This window comes from Pelmatolapia mariae, linkage group LG7, assembly GCF_036321145.2.
Source record: "Pelmatolapia mariae isolate MD_Pm_ZW linkage group LG7, Pm_UMD_F_2, whole genome shotgun sequence".
Classification (NCBI taxonomy): Eukaryota; Metazoa; Chordata; class Actinopteri; order Cichliformes; family Cichlidae; genus Pelmatolapia; species Pelmatolapia mariae.
Window position 1 is genome coordinate 42,304,874 of NC_086233.1, and position 19,585 is coordinate 42,324,458.

General features: G+C 38.5%; 1 protein-coding gene across 1 annotated transcript in view; it reads left to right on the plus strand.

Moving 5' to 3' along the window:
* The window catches only part of LOC134632290 (protein inscuteable homolog), a 34,994-nt gene extending 28,336 nt beyond the window's left edge, over window positions 1-6,658 (plus strand). Inside the window, exons 8-13 of the mRNA XM_063480961.1 lie at window positions 2,067-2,238; window positions 2,521-2,699; window positions 2,877-2,943; window positions 4,279-4,434; window positions 5,364-5,440; window positions 6,425-6,658. Coding sequence (XP_063337031.1) covers window positions 2,067-2,238; window positions 2,521-2,699; window positions 2,877-2,943; window positions 4,279-4,434; window positions 5,364-5,440; window positions 6,425-6,553 — 780 coding nt within the window. The 3' untranslated portion in view covers window positions 6,554-6,658. The remainder of the gene's footprint in view (window positions 1-2,066; window positions 2,239-2,520; window positions 2,700-2,876; window positions 2,944-4,278; window positions 4,435-5,363; window positions 5,441-6,424) is intronic.
* Window positions 6,659-19,585: the final 12,927 nt, after the last annotated feature.

Consider the following 19,585-nt stretch of genomic DNA (forward strand, 5'->3'; position numbering starts at 1 on the left):
AATAAGTTCAATAAGCAGTGGCCACACTCGAAAAAAATGTTATGCCCAAAATGCTGACTTTAACTAATCTGATTACATGTAAATGTTTCGTGTAATTCTTTTACATAGGTACATTCTAAAGTGTTAAAGTCTTGGAATTTGGTCAAATGAAATTTACTTGATTGGTATACATTTATTTATACCAAGAATATTTCCTTAGTGATACATTATTTCAATAAATAACACTTTTATTTCAGTTGCATTTTACTCGAAAGTATTCCTTCATTTTTATTGATGGTAAAGAATCTTTTTTTTCAGTGTGTAGGGTTGTACCAGGAGATTTAACACACTCCAGAAATTTCATCCAGACAGAAGTGTCATGGTACTGAAGTGCAGCTTTCGCTTCTGTGCGAAGTTGGCTATTGCAGCACCAAGACCTTATGAAATTCTCTCTGTTCTACAGTATGTCCTTTCCGTGATCTCAGTCACAGCAGGGATCTACCACAGAAAAACTTCAAACTGTGAGCAGGTGTCTTAAACTATTTTTTTTAAATATTCCTAGTAAAGAAGGAAAGTTATTTGTCATTGATCCTGATGATAAATGAGACACATCCTCTGGTCTGATAGACGAGGAGCTGGGGATCATCCTATTTTAGCGAGGAGGAGGAGTTAGGGAAGAGGGGACAGGGGAGCAGTCGATGAACAGAGGTGTAGAGAGTAGATTGTTCCACGTCAGTGGGTCGCGCTGGCACAGTGCTGCTGACGTCCACAGAGACAAAAATAGGGAATTGCCCTGTGAAGCTTGGTGCGTTGATGCTCGTCAGCAGATATGACTGACAGGTGTGGCTGGCTGAGTGCTCCACTCGAGATGTGCGTCTGCAAACTTGTGTAAACTGTTTTCAGGAGTGACGGCTTGGTGACGGCGAGCAAATTTTATTTATTTTTTTTATCATAAATGGCAACAAAAGCTATGATTGAAAAATGACTGCAAACTCTAAAGTAGCTGATGTCTAGAATACTGCAGTTTTCCCATGCATAAATTCAAGTATGATTAAAACTTTTAACTTGTAGTTCTGACTTTTTTCACAGTATCCTCTGACTTTCAACTCTTACAGATATGAAAAATTTGATCAAAACTGCTGCAGAGATTTGCGGAGTAGCCGCTAACATCAGTAGCAATGTTTGCATGAACTGATCAACACTGCCCCCAAGTGGATAAAAACCTGTTCTACCTCTTTATTTCCTCGTTCCTCTACAGTCTTACAGCCACGTACAAACAAATAAGCAAACACAAATTCATTAGAGCATACATTAAATCAATACATGACCTCATGCCCACAAGAAAAGTTTTGTTTATAGGGATGAGTACTTCCTTCTCTCCTATAACTCTGAGTTCCTCCCTTACTTCCTCACCGATGATGCACACGCTCTGGGTCGATGCCAGTCAGATATACAAGTTTCTCAGCGGCACATTAACTCTAGTAGTTGGCCATTAAAAGGAAGTGGTGTTTTTAAAATATTGATGGCTTTATGGGGAGAGGTGCTGGCTTTAGTCAAGCTGATACCATGGAAATGTCACTGTCCGTCTGGACAGCCACTGCAAATGTGTTGTTAGTTGAAGCTGTTCAGCTTAGGTATCAGAAATGGGTTTTAAGAACCACATTGAGGATTCAACATGTTTGAGTTTTCCTTACATCTGTGTTGTTTTGCCAGTGCCTGATCCTGAAACAAATTCTAATAAATAGAACCTTTAATGAAATATTAGTAATGAAATGACAACGCAATCCATATCCTTTACATTTTGTTAGTCTAAGCTGTTTACGATCAAGGTTAACAGTGCTAACGTGTGAGACCAAAGATGACGCAGGCCACTGTATATCATGTGGCGATAAGCCATCAGTTGAAACCTCTTGTCTCACAGTGAAATAAAGTACATGTACATAGTTTCCCCATTCGCCAAGCAGCTATATTTCTGTTTGCGCACAATTTTGGAATAAAAGAAATAAGACAAATAAGTGAGTATGAAAAGAATATGACCGCGTGTTTCCACTGCAGCAGTAAAACAGTCCCTGCTGTATGTCTAATAGGTGGACGGGATCCTGTGCCTGGCAGACATCTTGACTGATGACAGCAGCGTGGAGGCAGCCAGAGCTGAAGCGGCAGCTGTTGTAGCTCAGATCACTTCGCCTCACCACACATCCACTCAGCACCTCGCCAGCTTCCTGGAGAGCATGCACGACATTGTCACGGCGCTCATCAGTGAGTGGACGCAGTGGTGATGATCTCACCCTGACCACTGATTTATAGGAGGAAAAAGTTGTTTTTATTTCATAGAAAATTATGAGTACGTGATTGTTTTAGCACGAGGCTAAACTTTACTACCTTACTGAATTTCTTTTAAACCTCTATAAAACTCTAAACAAGTGAAAGAGAGGGGGTCAGCCGTATATTTTGTGGTTTGCTTTACTTGCATTTTGGGTGTTATGGTGTATTAATAAAACCCCTGCAGTTTGGTAAGTTACATCTTTTTTTTTCTCTCAGAGTTGTGTGAGACCGCATCCTGTGGTGAAGTGTTCCTCCTGGCGTCGGCTGCCTTGGCCAATATCACCTTCTTTGACAGCATGGCCTGTGAGATCCTCCTGCAGCTTAATGCCATCCACATCTTACTTCAGGCCTGCAAAGACCGCCAGAGAGTTGACACACCCTACTCCAAAGACCAGGTACACGTTTTCATGTATGCAATGTTTTTCTTACCCTAAGTGTCACATAAAAGCAAATATACAATATAATTACACTGTTACTAACAATAATGCAAAAATCAACCTGTTTTCAAGCAGTGCTCTCAACTATAGTTCTTTGCCAGACCTTTAATCATTTCGTTTTTGTTTAAATCGTAGGTGGTGACAATCTTGGCAAACCTGTCTGTCTTAGAGCAATGCGCATCTGAAGTCCTGCAAGAACAAGGTAGTCTGTTTTCTAACTATGGCTTTTCATTCCTTTTTACCCATATTTGGGATTTTTTCCTGGCTACACTGCAGTTTAATGAAGGTAATACACTCACAGGCCTCTTCATTAGGTACACCTGTAAAATCTAATGCACTCTATTACAGCAGCTCTGAAATAAACTCTCCTTTAATGAAGCCTCTACATTTTCAGTTTTTGCTAATGTTTTCAAAAAGGTGATAATTTATACTGGTGGGTAGTGTTGTTGTACAGGACTGGAGCATTCCTACACATTTGTTTCGCCCACCTCTTGTACCTAAGAGGGTTCAAATATTAGGAACTTCTTTAAACCTAATACTCCACTACACACTGTGACCTCCAAAATGAATATAAAACTTTAAATTAAATTAATGGTAGTGGAAACTACCAAACTGCTGACTAGATGAAAGTAAAAGTGAGACGCTTCAGTGTAATTCTTTTTTATTCCTCAGGAGGGCAGCATCACTTTAATTTCTGTGAACTAGCTTAGAAGAGCTGAAAACATCAGACATTGAACATAAAAATATATATTTTTTAATAAAGTGGCATTATTTGTTAAATAGAGTTACATAGAGATAATGTGTTTTGTATCATTCTGTAATCCTTTCATCATTCCCATTTGTATTTTTTCAAACTCTTTTCCTTTTTCTGTTTAACGTATTCCACTGGCTCTATACTTCTTACACTATAAAAGAATGAGATAGATAGATACGTGTGCTTTTAGAATGTGTCTGAGTCACTGTCTCAGTCTCACACTATCGAATGTTGGCAGTTTCAGTCTGTTTTTCTGCTCATTAAGGCCAGTTTGATTTTATTTTTCATACGAGCACCTCAGTGAAAAAAGAAATCTGATTGTTTTTGTTACAAAACATTTTTATCATATATTAAGCAGCTAAAATGATTTAGATTTATTATCTCTCAATGTCACTTTATGAGTTTTGGCCTTTGAATTATAGCGTTGCCTTTAGGGTGTTAGCCTTATAACTTATTTTTCAGAATAATTTTGAAATATTATTTAACAATAACTGGCTGAAGGGCTGACTGACTGCCTTCTGTAATTTTTTTCTTTATTATACTAACTGTTTCTAACTGCACTTTTTCTATATCCTTTCTCACAGGCATGTGTAGAAAGTTTTGCTTCTTTCTTTATCACTTGAAACCTTGACTCTTGTGTAACTTTTTGTCTGGAAACTCTCAAGTCTCTCTAAATGTGTTGTGTTGTTTTGTTCCTGCTCTTATATTACATTTTACATTTTGCTGGTTCCTATGTGTTATTTTCCTGCCTGGCTAATCTGTGCTGAATATTATATATTCAAGGTATAGAAAGACTGCTACTGTTGCTGGGAGAAAAACCATCCTCTTCCAGTCCATCAGAGGGCGCTGCCTGTGAGCGTGTCCAGCAGAAAGCTGCCGTCACACTGGCCCGACTGAGCAGAGACCCTGATGTGGCCCAAACAGCTATCCAGCTTAAAGGTAGTGAGCCTTTGTGTCTTTTGGAACATTTAACAATTATCTTACTTATTAAATATCACATTGTACAAAATGTACAAAAAACTTAGTAAATGAAATGCATTTTGTACAAGGTGATATGTGTATTTAATAAAAAAAATTGTTAAATGTTCCAAAAGACACACACGTCCAATCCACACATCTGGCATAAGCAAACTAATATATAAAACACACGCACACACACACACACACATAAGTGCTGTAAGTCTGTCGGTGGCCACTAGAGGGTCACAGACAGACAGTAGGAAAATGGAAAGTATTTTGTTTCCATTTTATCAGTTTTGTAGCTTTTTAAAAAAAAAATGTCTGTTTTTTGTTTTGTTTTGTTTTTCCCTATATTTATGCAACCATCTTAATACAAACATATGCATTTATGCAATTCAATAAAATCTATTTTACATTGCGCCAATTCACAACAGTTGCCTCAGAGAGGTTTATATTGCAACGTAAAGCCACTACCGTAATCAGATGATCAGCTGGTTTTGACTGACATAAGTAAAAATGATTTTGGCCACATAAAGATATTAGTTGGAAATCAAATCCTCATTATCAATCCTCTTTAAAAAATGTCTGATAGACCAGAGGGAAATAATTTAAGAGTATTGGTTGTACATATGTTATTCTGCAGTCTTCTTTGTCTCATGGAAAGCTGATTTTTCTGAATCCTTTAATTTGAATGTGAAAAGTTGATGTTTGGAAATTTACATGTATCAGAAGGGACAGAGCGACAGAATCTCTCTTCTTTTTTTAAAGGGGTGGTATTCAATTTATTGATTACAGAATGCTAAAAAAGACTTTTACCCAGAAGTCTACAACACACAGCTACAGTTGCTCTGTTTGACATCAAAGAGTTGGACAAGCTGCTAACTGAAATGTTCCTCTGTTGTCTTTAGCTGTTCCTCGCCTTATTGAGCTGTGTCGCTCCCCTACTGAGAGAAATAACAGTGACTCTGTGCTGGTCGCTTGCCTGGTAGGTGTAAACCGTGTGTTTTTATATGTGTGTGCACATGCAAACCTTTACATTTGTGTAAATTATTCTGTGTACTGAATACAAATACATCATTCAAACTCACAAACTGCCTATTTAAATTTGACTCCTAATATACTATACGTTTTCAGCGGTAAAAGTAAGCGCATTATACCACAGGCCCACAATCAGTGCTCCTAATATTGTCCTATTTAATTACATTTACAAGGCAATTTTTAAAAAGCTGAAAATATATCAACCTTATCCTCTCCAAGCCACGTTGAGAAAGCTGACCGGTTCGCACCATTTCAGACGCTGCGTGTTTAAATATGTACATATCATGAATAATATCTCTGCTCATACATTATCATTCTATCATTCTGACCATAATTATTGAGACCAGATCTTGGGGCTGATGAGGGGATTTGAAGCACATAATGGTCAGGAGCTTAATTGGGCTGCCTCGCTGTGCTGAGAAATGCCTTCTTCTTTACTGTAACCACACTCAGTCTATTCAAATTAATGCAATTCCATCTTATCCTTTTAGCCAAGGGTTAAGTGGCGCGTTTGTAGATGTTGAAGTTTTACCTTCAAAAGACGCAGAGCTTTCACAGATCATTTGTAATTTTCAACATAAATGTCGGAGGCTCTCGTGGCTGAATGGATTAGAGGCATCATGTGTAAAACTTGTATGCTCTTCAAATAAAGCGAGACACTGGGAAAAACAAAAAACAGGGTGATTTTAAAGAACTTCTGGCCCAGTAAAGGTTATAGGGTTAAATTTGGTATTTTCATTACAGTTTCTTGCTGATAACCTAAGGATAAGGATAAGGATGCATAAGTTTCTTTTTGGTTATCAAGCCATATTATTCATGTGCAGTTGCCTGTATGCATGATTGCATATTTACTGTATCTGTGCAGCACAATGATGAGATATGATAACATGAATGTCTGTGTGGTACTTGTGTTTGCTAACACTGTCTTCAGGCTGCTTTGAGGAGGCTGGCAGCAGGCTGTCCAGACAGCATCGAGGCAGCCGACCACCAGCAGCTGATCAAACCACGTCTAGTTGACTCTTTCCTGCTGTGTTCCAACATGGAGGAGAGCTTTGTATGATCCCCTGCACACCAAATCACTGAGAGTGAAGAACTCTCATTGTCAGTACAAAACCGCGCGTGTTCTGAAGGAGTGTATCTGTTTCATGACTACAGCTTTGTTTGAGTCTAAATTTCTTGTTCAGTTAATAGGAAATAGCTGAATAGATGCAGAGGATATATATTAGTAAATGTGTATAAATGTGTTGCATAGTGCAACTCAGTTTTCAGATTAAATGCAACAAACATGTATGTTGTTTTAGGAAAAAGTGGGTCATTATTTCATGTTATTCCACAGAGAATTTAATTATTTCATTAATCATAACAGTAAGTATTTGTATAAGTAGATGAAACATTTTGAAAAAAATGCAATGAAATGCTTTAAATTTGACCACTGTGCAATTTTTTTTACATTGTTTCTGAAGCGTTTTGACTCTATAAAAGGTTTCAGAGGAAACTGTCAATCTGAAATGTCTATCATTTAAGAACTGAGATTTAGTTTTGGTTTATTTTTTCCTCATCTTCTTAAAATAATAAACTTTTTCAGTGAGCAACCATTTTTTAAAATAACCATTAACAAGTAAATTATTACCACTGTCGTGTATGTTTTTGTTTGCTTTTGTTACAGTCATGTGAAAAAGAACATTTTTCTAAGTAAACTAAGCAGCCCCGTAATTTAATAGCTTAGTTTAATAGGAAACAACTCTAGCAGCAATAACTTAAAGGATGACTGAAATATGACCTTATCGGTCTGTCAAATCATTGTGGAGGAGTTTTGGTCTATAGGCATTTGTTTATACACAGCTTGCTTAAGGTCCCCCCCACAGTATTTAATTTGGGTCGAGGTCTGGACTTTGGGTCATTGCAAGACCTTGAGCCATTCCTTTTTGAGCCATCCTGTTGCTGATTTGTTGCAGCGCTTGGCATCATTGTCCTGTTACATGAGCCAGTCTTGACCAAGCTGGAGCTGTCAGACAGAGGAGTTTTTGATCAACTCAGTGAATGCAAGGTCATTGTTAATTGAGGATTATGGTGATAACCACACACGTAACTAACAGAGCAAAAAAAAAAAAAAAAGTCCATTAATTAATTAAGAAAAGGGTTAACCGCTAACAGTCATGGTTAATTTATCTTTCAAAGCTCCCAGACAGGCAATGAAAAGGAACCCAATTCTCCTATCTTTATTGTGTCTTAGTTAAAAGATGCCAAAAAGATGCTTTAGCCAGTGCCTTAGTGAAGGTCATTTTGGTATTTTTGAATGCTGTCGCTTATTGAATGCTGTAAAATCTTCTGTTTTGTTACAAAGAAATAAATTGTCTTTGGTCAGTGCCTGTTATGTGCTATGACAGTACATGGTAGCACAAGAGTGTATACCACACAGAAAGAGAGAAATGTTTTAACCCAGTAGTTCAGAACAGCAGAATAAGTTTTGAAGCACCACAGTCTGTCTTTTCATCACATTTTACTGAGGTCAAGAGCAAGATTTTGTGAATTTTAGGGCTGTTAAGAGTGCTCTGTATTTATAATATCTATCATTATAGAAAATTAAATCACTAAACAATAAATACAAATGTCTGGTTAATAGCCTATTATTGAAGACACGGTTTACTGTGTAGTTAAATCTTAAAGCAGGTTTAATAAATATATTTATAACAATAATAAAAGCTTTTCTAAAGAACCTACAGACAAATGTCACCCCCTGGATTTAAGATGTTTATCCAGTGTATTATATTCCAAGGTGTTTTCATTCAAAAGTCTGTAAGCACTAACGCCGCCTGCTCAGCAACAAACTGCAGCTCAACACAACAGATAGCTCGCAAACTTTGTGGACTATTTAGCAAACCAGATATTTCCCCTGTAGTTGGTAAAGAGCAAATGCAGAGCTGAAAGAAGGTAAATATTAGACTTATACGCACCAGACCACACAAATCTGAAAGAAATCTATCACACTGGTCGCATAGGATATGGGTCGCATAGGGTCAAAAAAATCGGATTTGATGCGCTTTCGCCTGCAGAGGAGCTTGGAAAGAAAAGCGTCTGGACTTTAAGTTGCTTGAAGACGTTTCACCTCTCATCCGAGAAGCTTCTTCAGTTCTAGGGTCAAATGGTGGCGAGTCCCAGATTTAAGCCCTGTGGGAGTAACCCACCGAGAGGGACAATGGACCCCCTAACGATCCTCTACCTAATCACATGAGCCAAGGTGTGAAAATGGGTGTAGGTCACAATCAGCCAAGGTTTCGGGTGAGCTCATTGTGAAACCTAGCCCCACCCTATCATGTGATTTCCTGAGGTCAGATGGCCCAGGATGTGAGTGGGCGTTAAGGCATCTGGGAAGGGATCTCAAAACTGGATTATAGATGGCAGACAGTTGGTGTCGTAAGCCACCGCCTCTGTTCAAAGATGGTCGCTCACAGTGGACATAAATGGCTTCTTTCACTCCTCTTTCAAACCATAGTACTCTCTGTCCAAAATGTGAACATTGGCATCCTCGAAAGAGTGACCTTTGTCCTTTAGATGCAGATGGACCGCCGAGTCTTGTCCCGTGGAGGTGGTTCTTCTATGTTGTGCCATACGTTTGTGAAGTGGCTGTTTGTTCTCTCCGATGTAGAGGTCTGGGCATTCCTCGCTGCACTGTACAGCATACACCACATTGTTAAGTTTGTGTTTAGGAGTTTTGTCTTTGGGATGAACCAGTTTCTGTCTGAGTGTGTTGCTGGGTCTGAAGTATACTGGGATTTCATGCTTGGAGAAGACTCTCCTGAGTTTTTCTGATACACTGGCTGCATAGGGGATGACAATGTTGTTGCGTTTGTCTTTCTTATCCTCCCTAGCTGGTGTCTGATCTTCTTTTCTGTGCATCTTTGCTGACTTGATGAAAGCCCAATTAGGATAACCGCATGTTTTGAGTGCTTCCTTTACGTGTGTATGTTCCTTCTTTTTTCCTTCAGGCTTAGAGGGAACATTCTCTGCCCAGTGATGTAGAGTCCCGATTACTCCAAGTTTGTGTTCCAGAGGGTGATGGGAGTCAAAGAGGAGGTACTGGTCCATGTGCGTGGGCTTCCGGTAAACTTCAATGTTGAGGTTTGCATTCTCTTCAATGCGCACGGCACAGTCCAGGAAAGGCAAACAGTTATCCTTTGTGTCTTCCCTGGTGAACTTGATGTTTTTATCCACAGCGTTAATGTGAGCAGTGAAGGATTCCACTTCTTGTGTTTTGATTTTGACCCAGGTGTCGTCTACATATCTGTACCAGTGGCTGGGTACTCTTCCTTTAAAAGAGCCAAGAGCCTTTCTTTCCGCTTCCTCCATGTAAAGGTTGGCTACAATAGGTGACACCAGGGAGCCCATTGCACAGCCATGTTTTTGCCTGTAGAAACCTTCATTGTATTTGAAATATGTGGTGGTGAGGCAGAGGTCTAACAGTGTGTGACACTGTCTCTCTCTGAGAGAGAATTTACCCAAGTTGGAAAAACTTGTCATCAAAAGTTTGAGAATTCATTCATTTACAATAGCATTAAAAAGGACCTAACACCTCCCTATTATTGAAGAGTTTAACATTAAACTTTCACTAATAATTGGGAAATACACCAAGTAATAGGAAAAAAGATGTCTGAGGGTTGATCTGCAAAATGTGTCCTTTGTATTGCCATCCCTTTGATAAAAAAAAACACTCAGCTTTTTTCATAAGCCTTCCTCTCCTTGGAGAGACAATTGAGGGTCTTCTTGCTTTCACTGTAGCTTCTTTTTCACCTAAGGGCACTAATGCTGAGCCTGGACTTGTAACACTCCAACTCAGCACTGAGACAATTGAGTTGCTTTGTGTGTGCGCATGTGTGTTGTCCAGCATACACGTGGGACTGTGTTCACAGGCTTTTGTGATAGAATATGCTCCTGCCTCGCTTTGTTGAAACCTGATGAAATATGTATCAATAAAGAGGAGGACTAAGCAGACGGCCTAAAAAACACAGGTTCTTTTGATATTGTTTTGGTTTGACCATGATCATGAGACCAAGTATTGTAGCTTGTAGAGTTTTTCTCAGTTTCTTAGCTCTTGAACTTTCCTCCCTCTACATCATCTTCAGTAGTCTGTGTATGTTGTTGCCATTCTTTTGTTTTCTTTCAGTAGCAATTTGAACATTTTTAAGGGGGTAATTAACTAATAAAAAATCAGCAAACCATCCATCTCTATTTTCATCAAAAATGGGAATGGAAATATTTGTACCCCCACTTGTACTATGCTGAACACTTTCCCAAACTATAGATATATATCCCTGGCATTTGGGAAAGGAAAAGGATCAGAGGACTTATAATGCAAGAAGACACTTCTCTCTGGCTCCCGTGAGACCTGAATACTTTATGTGTCACATCTTTTGCTTGGAAAACTTCTTCTCTGTCTTCCTCTTTTTATTTCAGCCAACAATGATTGAAATTTCTCCTTCTTTAAAAAATGCTTTCAGAAGTTGATAGAACTTCACTTCTCCAAAACTCACAAATTAGGAAGAAATAATGTGTCCAAACTTTGTAGATCATTTCTTTTGGTCAAGGGATTAAAATGATGCAAGTCTGCATATTTTCAAGATGCATATAAAGAAATGTGAAATCTTGTTTCTCTTGTTAGACAAACTGTATCTTAGGCTATCTAAGACCCAAGGTCTCCATCTTTAACATGAAATGCCATGTGTTTTTTAAAATAATTGTAAGATTACTATAGCAATAGGTGCTTTTTAATAAGGCTTTGGAAATAATAAAATTGACAGCACAAGAGCAGCAACTACACTGCATCTCTATTTCCCAACTAACATGCTTGGCTCGGTTTAACTGTAAAGCAAAAGATCAGTGGTTCAGTCCTGGGTAGAGACAAAAATCCCTTAAGGGTTGCTTTAGGAAGGGCAACTGGTGTAAAAACTAAAATCAAACATGCAGTGCAACCTGCATCTTAGGACACATCGTAGGAATAAGAGAGCAGCTGAAAGTAACTCTAGAAGTGTACTTTTAGCAGCTTTATTAGGGTGTGTTATTTGCATACTGTTCTGCTGCATCAATGAAAGAAAAAATGTATTTGCACTTTCATCAGATCGACCCGTAGTGTTTCTAATTGTGGTCACATTTGCTGTCTGGTTTACACAGGCTTCCTTTTCCCTAAATGTTTTACTAAGTGTCTCAATAAAATGTTGTGAACATTAAGTTATTGCTGTTGACAGCACAGATACTGTATTCACCTGTTTTTAAAACTCAAGAGACGTAATTTCACATCACTTGCAATTTTCCAGCAGCAACAGACTTTTAGCTTTAGTTCTACATTCTTTCCATGATTCTTCCAGAGTAAAACAAGCTGCCGTTGAGAGACTTGTACTTTCAGACTAGTTTTACACCATTCCTTTGGTTGAATGAGCTCATTAGAAAAACCTAAATCAACAAAAACCATTAGTATCTGTTTATTTATCTCAGTCAATGCACTGCTAACATTTCTGCAACGATACACGCACGCACACAGAGACACACACGATCCCACATTAGTATCATCTTGCAGCACATATAGACCTCAGAGTATAACGACTAATTATGACTTAAGTGCCATCACTGTTGGACAGCCAATTAAAGAGTAATATTCCTGTTTACTGATAACTCCCCAGTTGGCCTCTTTTGAGGACCCAGTGGGATTTTAATTGCTAAAATACAACCACAACGCTGAGAGTAATTAATATCTGCACTTGTGGTTGCAACTTTTGGCCAAAGGCAGTGGAGGGTAAAAGCTTAATGCCATAAAAATGTCCAAGAATGTGTGCAGTGCAGAAGCTCCCTTTCATAATTTTCTTGTGTCTTGAAACTGCAGAATGAAGGCAAGAATAAATGTTATGCAATAAAAACAAATCACGCGTGGGCGAATGGCATTTTCTTCTCTTTCTTTTTGTTATAAGTACTTTGTCAGAAGGTAATTCACCACTAAAAACATTTTGTATGTCAGCGTCTGTTTTTGTTGGTTTTGTGATTATGAATTTAAGAGTTTTACATGAGCAAACACTTGGATCTGCATGTTATTAATTTCACAGTAATCCATTAATCAGTCTTTACAGTGATGAATCATGGTTGCTTTTTTAGGGGTACTTTGGGAGGCAGAGTCCCATCAGAAAAATTGTCTTTAAATAAAATCTGAGTGGTCCCTAATATACATTTTAATTCAGTCCAGTTCAATTCCATTTAATTTATGTAGCATCAAATCACAACAAATGTTACCTTAAGGTGCCTTAGTATTGCATGGTAAAGACCCTACAATAACGTAGAGAAAAGCCCAACAGAAGATCCCCTATGGGCAAGCAATTGGTGACAGTAGTAAAGAAAAACTCCCTTTTAACAGGAATAAACCTCCAGCAGAACCAGGCTCTAGGAGGGACAGCCATCTACCACAACTGTTTGGGGGTGAGGGGACATACACCAGGATTTGCGATCCTAAACATAGGGGCACCACTACATGTATGTAAAGTAATTCTGAACTTTTCATAATAGTTTAAATAGAACCTAAAGAAGAAAAGACTAAAAGCCTTTAGACTTCAAACCTGTTGCAAAAAAACTATGAAATTCCAAATTTTTTGGATGCAAATGTGTCGTCGAATGTATATATACACCTAAAGCGTTGAAATTTTGTGAAAAATTTGACTCAAAAAATGCACAACAAAAAAAATGAAGTAAACATTAAGAGTTGATGAGCTGCGTCTGATGTTTCTAAACAAACAAAAAAAATGCTATAAATTCACTCGTCACTCGTGAACAAGACCCTGAGATACTTGAACTCGAGTTTAAGTATCCCCCACAGTTCCGACCCGGAGTGGGCACTGACCACCCAAGCAGAAGCCTTCTGCCACTTGGCTACACCTAGGAAATTATGAACAGAATTGGTGACAAAGGTCATCCCCAGGCAGAGTCTATCACCCACCAGAAACGAGTCCGACTTATTGCTGGCTTTTGCGACAGTTGTATAAGGATCAAATAGCCCATAGCAATGGGCCACACACCCCATACTCCCAAAGCACCTCCCACAGGACACTGCTAGGGACACGGTTGAATGCCTTTTCAAAGTCCACAAAACACATGTAGACTGGTTCGGCAAACGCCCATGCACCCTCAAGTATCCTCGAAAGGATAAAGATCTGGTCCAGTGTTCCACAACAAGGACGAAAACCACACCGTTCCTCCTGCAGCCAAGGTTCAACTAATAGACAGTGTTGGGAAGGTTACTTTTAAAATGTATTCCATTACAGAATACTGAATACATGCCCCAAAATGTATTCTGTAACGTATTCCGTTACGTTACTCAATGAGGGTAACGTATTCTGAATACTTTGGATTACTTAATATATTATCATGCTGTTTACAACTACGTGAATGTACTATTGCTGTGATTTATTACTGTTACTGAAGGTCCGCGGCTCCGAACCGTAGTAAAGGGACCTCTGACTAATACGGTGGGTTCCGTGTCGGGCTCGTAGCTGAAAAATAGCTTTACTTTGTTGTCTGGGTCAACTTTGCTAGCGAGAGACAGAGAGAGGCGTTGAAAGGCTGCTCCAACGGAACTTATTGTTTCCGGAGGAAAACACGAACACAGTGTACAGTTGAGTCTTAATAGCTTACTTACAGCTGGGCTCGTCAGGCACTCTTCTTGGCTGCAGTGGTTATTATTATATTTACATGCTTCCAGCTCCCGTTTTTGCTCCGTGACAGCTCGGACTTTTCCTTTCTCTCCCTCCCTCGCTCACAGACACATAACATGTATGGTAGTCCATTCTCGCTGCAGCACGGACTACACTGCCCATCAGGCTACATTCTTTAGGGCTATGCCTGTAGCATTCTGCCTTTTAGCTTAGCACAACAACAACAACAACAAAAAAGCGCTCTCACCCAGGAAACACGCAGAGAGAGAGCGTCACCCTGTAACCATGGCAACCGTAACGCTGCCGCCTGGAACTACAGAACGTAGCTGTCAAACAAACCCAAACAGTCCTGACCCGCGACAATATGAAACAGGAAAGTACCGCCGTGTAATCCATTTATTTCAACAAAGTAACTGTATTCTGAATACCACCTTTTTAAACGGTAACTGTAACGGAATACAGTTACTCATATTTTGTATTCTAAATACGTAACGGCGGTACATGTATTCCGTTACTCCCCAACACTGCTAATAGATGAACTCTGCTTTCTAGCACACTGGCATAGACTTTCCCAAGGAGGCTGAAGAATGTGACAAGAAATGTCATGAAATGTTTATTTGTCCAGTCCTAGGTTTTACACTTTACTTGTACCTATACTGATCTTGTACTCTATTGAAGGGTCATATCCAAACCATTAAGACTAGGTGCTTATCTTATCAATGAACAATTTGGTACAACTATCAACCACTTCGTACAACTGTCAGACGTTTGACGTATATTTGACGATGTATAAATAAAATTGAGTTGAACTGAATTGAATTAAACAAATATTCCCAAAACTGCATCATTTTCACCACAGAGGCAACAACTGATAATAAGTAAACATATTTTTATCTGGCTTATGTTGTTTTGTTTTGTAATTTGCAATCACTTGTCTAAAAGCTTCAGTTGAGTTTTAGAAAAAAATTCCATCCCATGTAAAACACATTGTAGTTTTTCCCTATTTTTTTGCCCCTTAATAGGACAAAGAGAACTTTACACTCGCCAACCACTTTTGATGTAGTATTTTTTAGTGAAAGAAACTTTCCATTGCACCATTCAAAATTCTGCTAAATGAAACAAAAGAGGCTTCTTAGGTGCAATAGCAAGGATCAAAGAACATGAGGCAGCATGTACTGTCAAGCAAACTTTTTTTTCACCGGCCTTCAAGGTGAAACAAAACCCTTTTTTTCTTTTGTGTTCTACAAAATGATTGGTGGATCACTGCGTTTTTGTTCAGTTGTTGCCTGAGTGTGCCTTAATTTGTGCGTGCCAGGTGGGACAGCAGGAGGTCCCTGTGTGGGTCATAACTGACTCTCAAATAAATACACCAAGCCAAGGCTCAAAAAGCTCCTTTTTTTTCTTAAGACCTGTGGCCTTGATAAAATGTTCAGCATATTCAGTGCTGTAATTTATTTTCCACAGTAAAAGTAAAAGATAAACAAAGGTGATTAATTTTCATCAAAAGAAAATTAACATTTTGAATCTTTTTCTTTCACTAAAATCACTCTTCAGCGGAGTTTACAGTAGGTCATTGGATGGAGACCAGCATGCTTCTGGAAAAAGGAATGAATTAATGAAATGTGGTGATTAAAATTTGAGCAGCTACAGTCTAGTTTCAAAGGGTGTTTTTATTAAGTCTGTATTTATGCATTTGAGTGAATCTGTGTGTGTGTGTGTGTGTGTGTGTGTGTGTGTGTGTGTGTGTGTGTGTGTGTGTGTATGTGTGTGTGAGAGAGAGAGAGAGAGAGAGAGAGAGGAAGAGAGAGAATGAAAGAAAGACAGCACTGGTCTTCAGGGACTGGAGAAACTCCAGCAGAGAGAAACTGCCTTGAACATCCTGTGTGCAAACACATAATATATGAGCAAACATGTTTGGACCTCCAAACTCAAGAGGACCCTCATTGAAACTGTTAATTTTATTAAATTCATGTATACACACACACACACACACACACATATATATATATATATATATATATATATACTTCTCCTCCTATGACAGATGGGACAGGCTCACATTAGATGGGTGGATGTTTTAAAAGATGTTTGTCAAATTTGTCAGATATTGCAACTCCAACAGAAGAAGGTAATTGGAGGTAAATGAAATTCAGTGACCAATTCTTATTGCAAGCACCTGAGAAATAGAGCTAATGTTAACTGCTGACAGCAAAGTGCAAGTTGACTCAATTGTTTAAATTGCAGTTTTACAAACCACTATAGTGTAACATTTTCTCATAAAACAGTTTCTGTGTTGGTCTCAGACTGTGTCATGTTAGGTGTGTGACAGGCAGAGAGAGGGCCCAAAATGCAGGACTTGGCAGACTGACTTAACGGACAACTGCTTTATTGTAGGTTGAAGGTTGACAGAACAAAATAAAGAGCAGAACTAAGCTGGAGAGAGCTACTGAATACAAATACAGACTAAGGAGCACATATAACATAAGGAAGGAGACGTGACAACTTGACAGGGGGACAAGGAACTGACACAACCTGAACCGAGGACTTAAATAGGCATGAGGTGTATTGCGACACAGAATTGAATTCAGAATTGAATTCTCTGCACACAGAGGAAAACTTGTTTTGTTTTGTTTTTGTTTTGTTTTTTGTTTTGTCATTTGAAAGAAAAAAAATAAAGTCGATATAAGTCTTTTCTTTCTCATGGCAGTATGCTTAAGTTAAAAAGAATATAGGACTATTCACTGGAGGAACATAAAACTCAGCTATATTTTCATACTTACAAGTATGTGAGCGGTGAAACACATTTGCCATAAAGTTGAGAAAAAGTCTGTTTTTAGTTTTACTCTGACTGAAATTACTAATTAGCGGTGTACCATCTCTCTGGAGAAAATGTGCCTTTGGTTTGCGAGACAGAGACAAACACAGATTGATTCCAATCAAAAGTTGTTACTGATCATCGGTCCCAAGCAGATATAAGAAGTGAAATAACTTTTGAGATAAACATTTGTACATATGTACACCATGGTCTTTTAATTCATATTTAAACAAAGGTATAATTCAGAAAATTCAGACTCAAGTTTGGCTTACATAGTGGAAGCCTTGTTCCTCCTGACCCCATGAATCTCTGTACAGGCAGCATGGACTGGACAGCAAACACTGTTACAGCAATGTTTGCTGTCCAGTACACTGTTATTGTGAAGCAGCCAGTGACGTCAGAGTACAGCAGTGCTGTTGTTGCACTGTATGTGAAAAAGCCACTCACCTCACTAACTGCCCGTTTCCATGACTTGAGTAGTCCTCTCTCTGATAGTATGCTCTTCTAAGTTTCTAGTGACTTAGTCAGTGTAAAGTCATAACTGCATTTTTGCTCATCAGACTCCTTCTTAGATCAACATGGGTGTGAAATATGCTTTGTCCAAGATTACAGTATGATTTTCATTAGTGATTAAAAGTTTGTTTCAAACTGTTTCCTAATCAGACTTGGAGCCATTTACTGTAATTCTGGAGGAAGCATGGAACAGAAACCCTTATTTTGTTATTATTTCTTAAGTTACAAAGTACCCTGATTAAATGTGCTGCTTTCCAGCCCCATTGGTGCTGCTCAAACACTTTTGAGGCCGAATAAAACTGCTGAGTGCATTTTCTATCCACCAAAACACTTACAAGTCTGAGTTCTTTTTTCCATGTATGTTTACTGGTTCTTTCCACATACTTGAAATTAAATCTTTAATGACAAAAAAAAAACCCCATCAGAGACCCGCCTTTCAAAACTGTAGCATGATAAGGGGTCATATCTGTGAGAAAACTTCTCCTTAATCCTGAGAAGAAGCAGCCCAAATATATACTCTATACTCTATGTCTTAACTCTCAAACTTTACAAAGTATTTCATTTACACACTGCATAGATGTAGATTAGTAGGGACATTCAAATACAGTGGCTGCATGTTCCTGTGGTTATATGCACACACATTAAACATACTTTGATTATTGATTTTTTTTTCATTCTGTCTTTAAAAAAAACATACAGAAACCTGATGTCACCCTTACAGTTTTTAATACACTCAGCTGTGCTTCAGCAAATGATTACTACACCCACTTACATTCATTGGCTGGAACCCTAAAGCTAACTGACCTAGAATCCACGATCTATGTTCCCTAGAACTGAGTGTAGTTGAATCTCAACAATGTCACCCTGCAAACAGACTAATGCCCCCACAACATTAGAAATACATATAAGTACATGAACAAATATAAGTACATGTGTTCCTCTCTTTGGTCCTGTGAGCTCCATTCAGCATTTACAAGCCACCACAGCACGCTCTCTCCACTTAGGTCTTCCATTCCACCCAAACCCACACACCCCGATATACACACACCCACACAGGGGATCCTTCTTTCCTCTTTCTATCCAGCACCTCTGAGAATTTGTGGAGAGATTGTTTCTCCTACAGACGACCAGGCAACAGAACTGTATTTGTTTTTTCTGTATCGCTGCCCATAACTGCAGACAGTAGCAAACCGCCGGGCCGCGTTTGTGTAACTGTCTGTGTCCACAGTTATGACGGAGCATATCATGTAACAGCCTCAGAATCCATCGCCTTTATGTCTAACAAGGCAGAGTTTGTTTGACACTGCTTTAGACTGGCAGCAGGCGCTCTTCTTCTCTTGGGTATTTATATTTTCAAGAAGATGATTTTTTTTAACTTCCATAAAAACTATGGTAGCTATGCTAACAAAGTTTATATAAATAAATAAGCTACCATAGCTTTTTAAATTTACTTTATTTAGATTTTGGTAGTCATTTGAATTGCTTTTTGATGTGCTTTAAATCAATGTTTTCCAATTAAAAACATAATTAGATGACAGCATGCCAAGTAAGACAGTTGCCAGCTGATTCCCGAAACTTTTCCACAAACAGAAAAGTAAACTTTGCCTTATCTACTGTAACCTCCTGTCCCCTAAAATGACTCATCTGGTTAAAAATTAAGAATGGTTTGTTGATTGAGTATGACCTCTTGGAGGGGACATCTGGTCATGTGTGACTGTTGGTTTATACAGGTGTGTGTACAAGTATTTTCACACATGTACTGTATAAAACAGAGCTGTTGGATTTGTTAGACTGTGAATATTGACACGATAATAGTATATTAAGAATTTAATGATTAACCCACTCCTATATTACATTTATTCTACTGCATTGCAGGACAGGTCAGTTTCTAAGAGACAGCCTTAAAAAGAAAGACTAGAACATCCTCAGAGGTAAGGAACAGGCAAGTTTCCAAAACAAAATTTACACCTTCAAAAAAATCCAAAAACCAAAAAGTCAAATAAGAAATTCTGGAACCTCAACAAAACAAAACAAAGTTTAAACTAAATGGTACAGTAGCTGATGAAACCAAAATGTACAT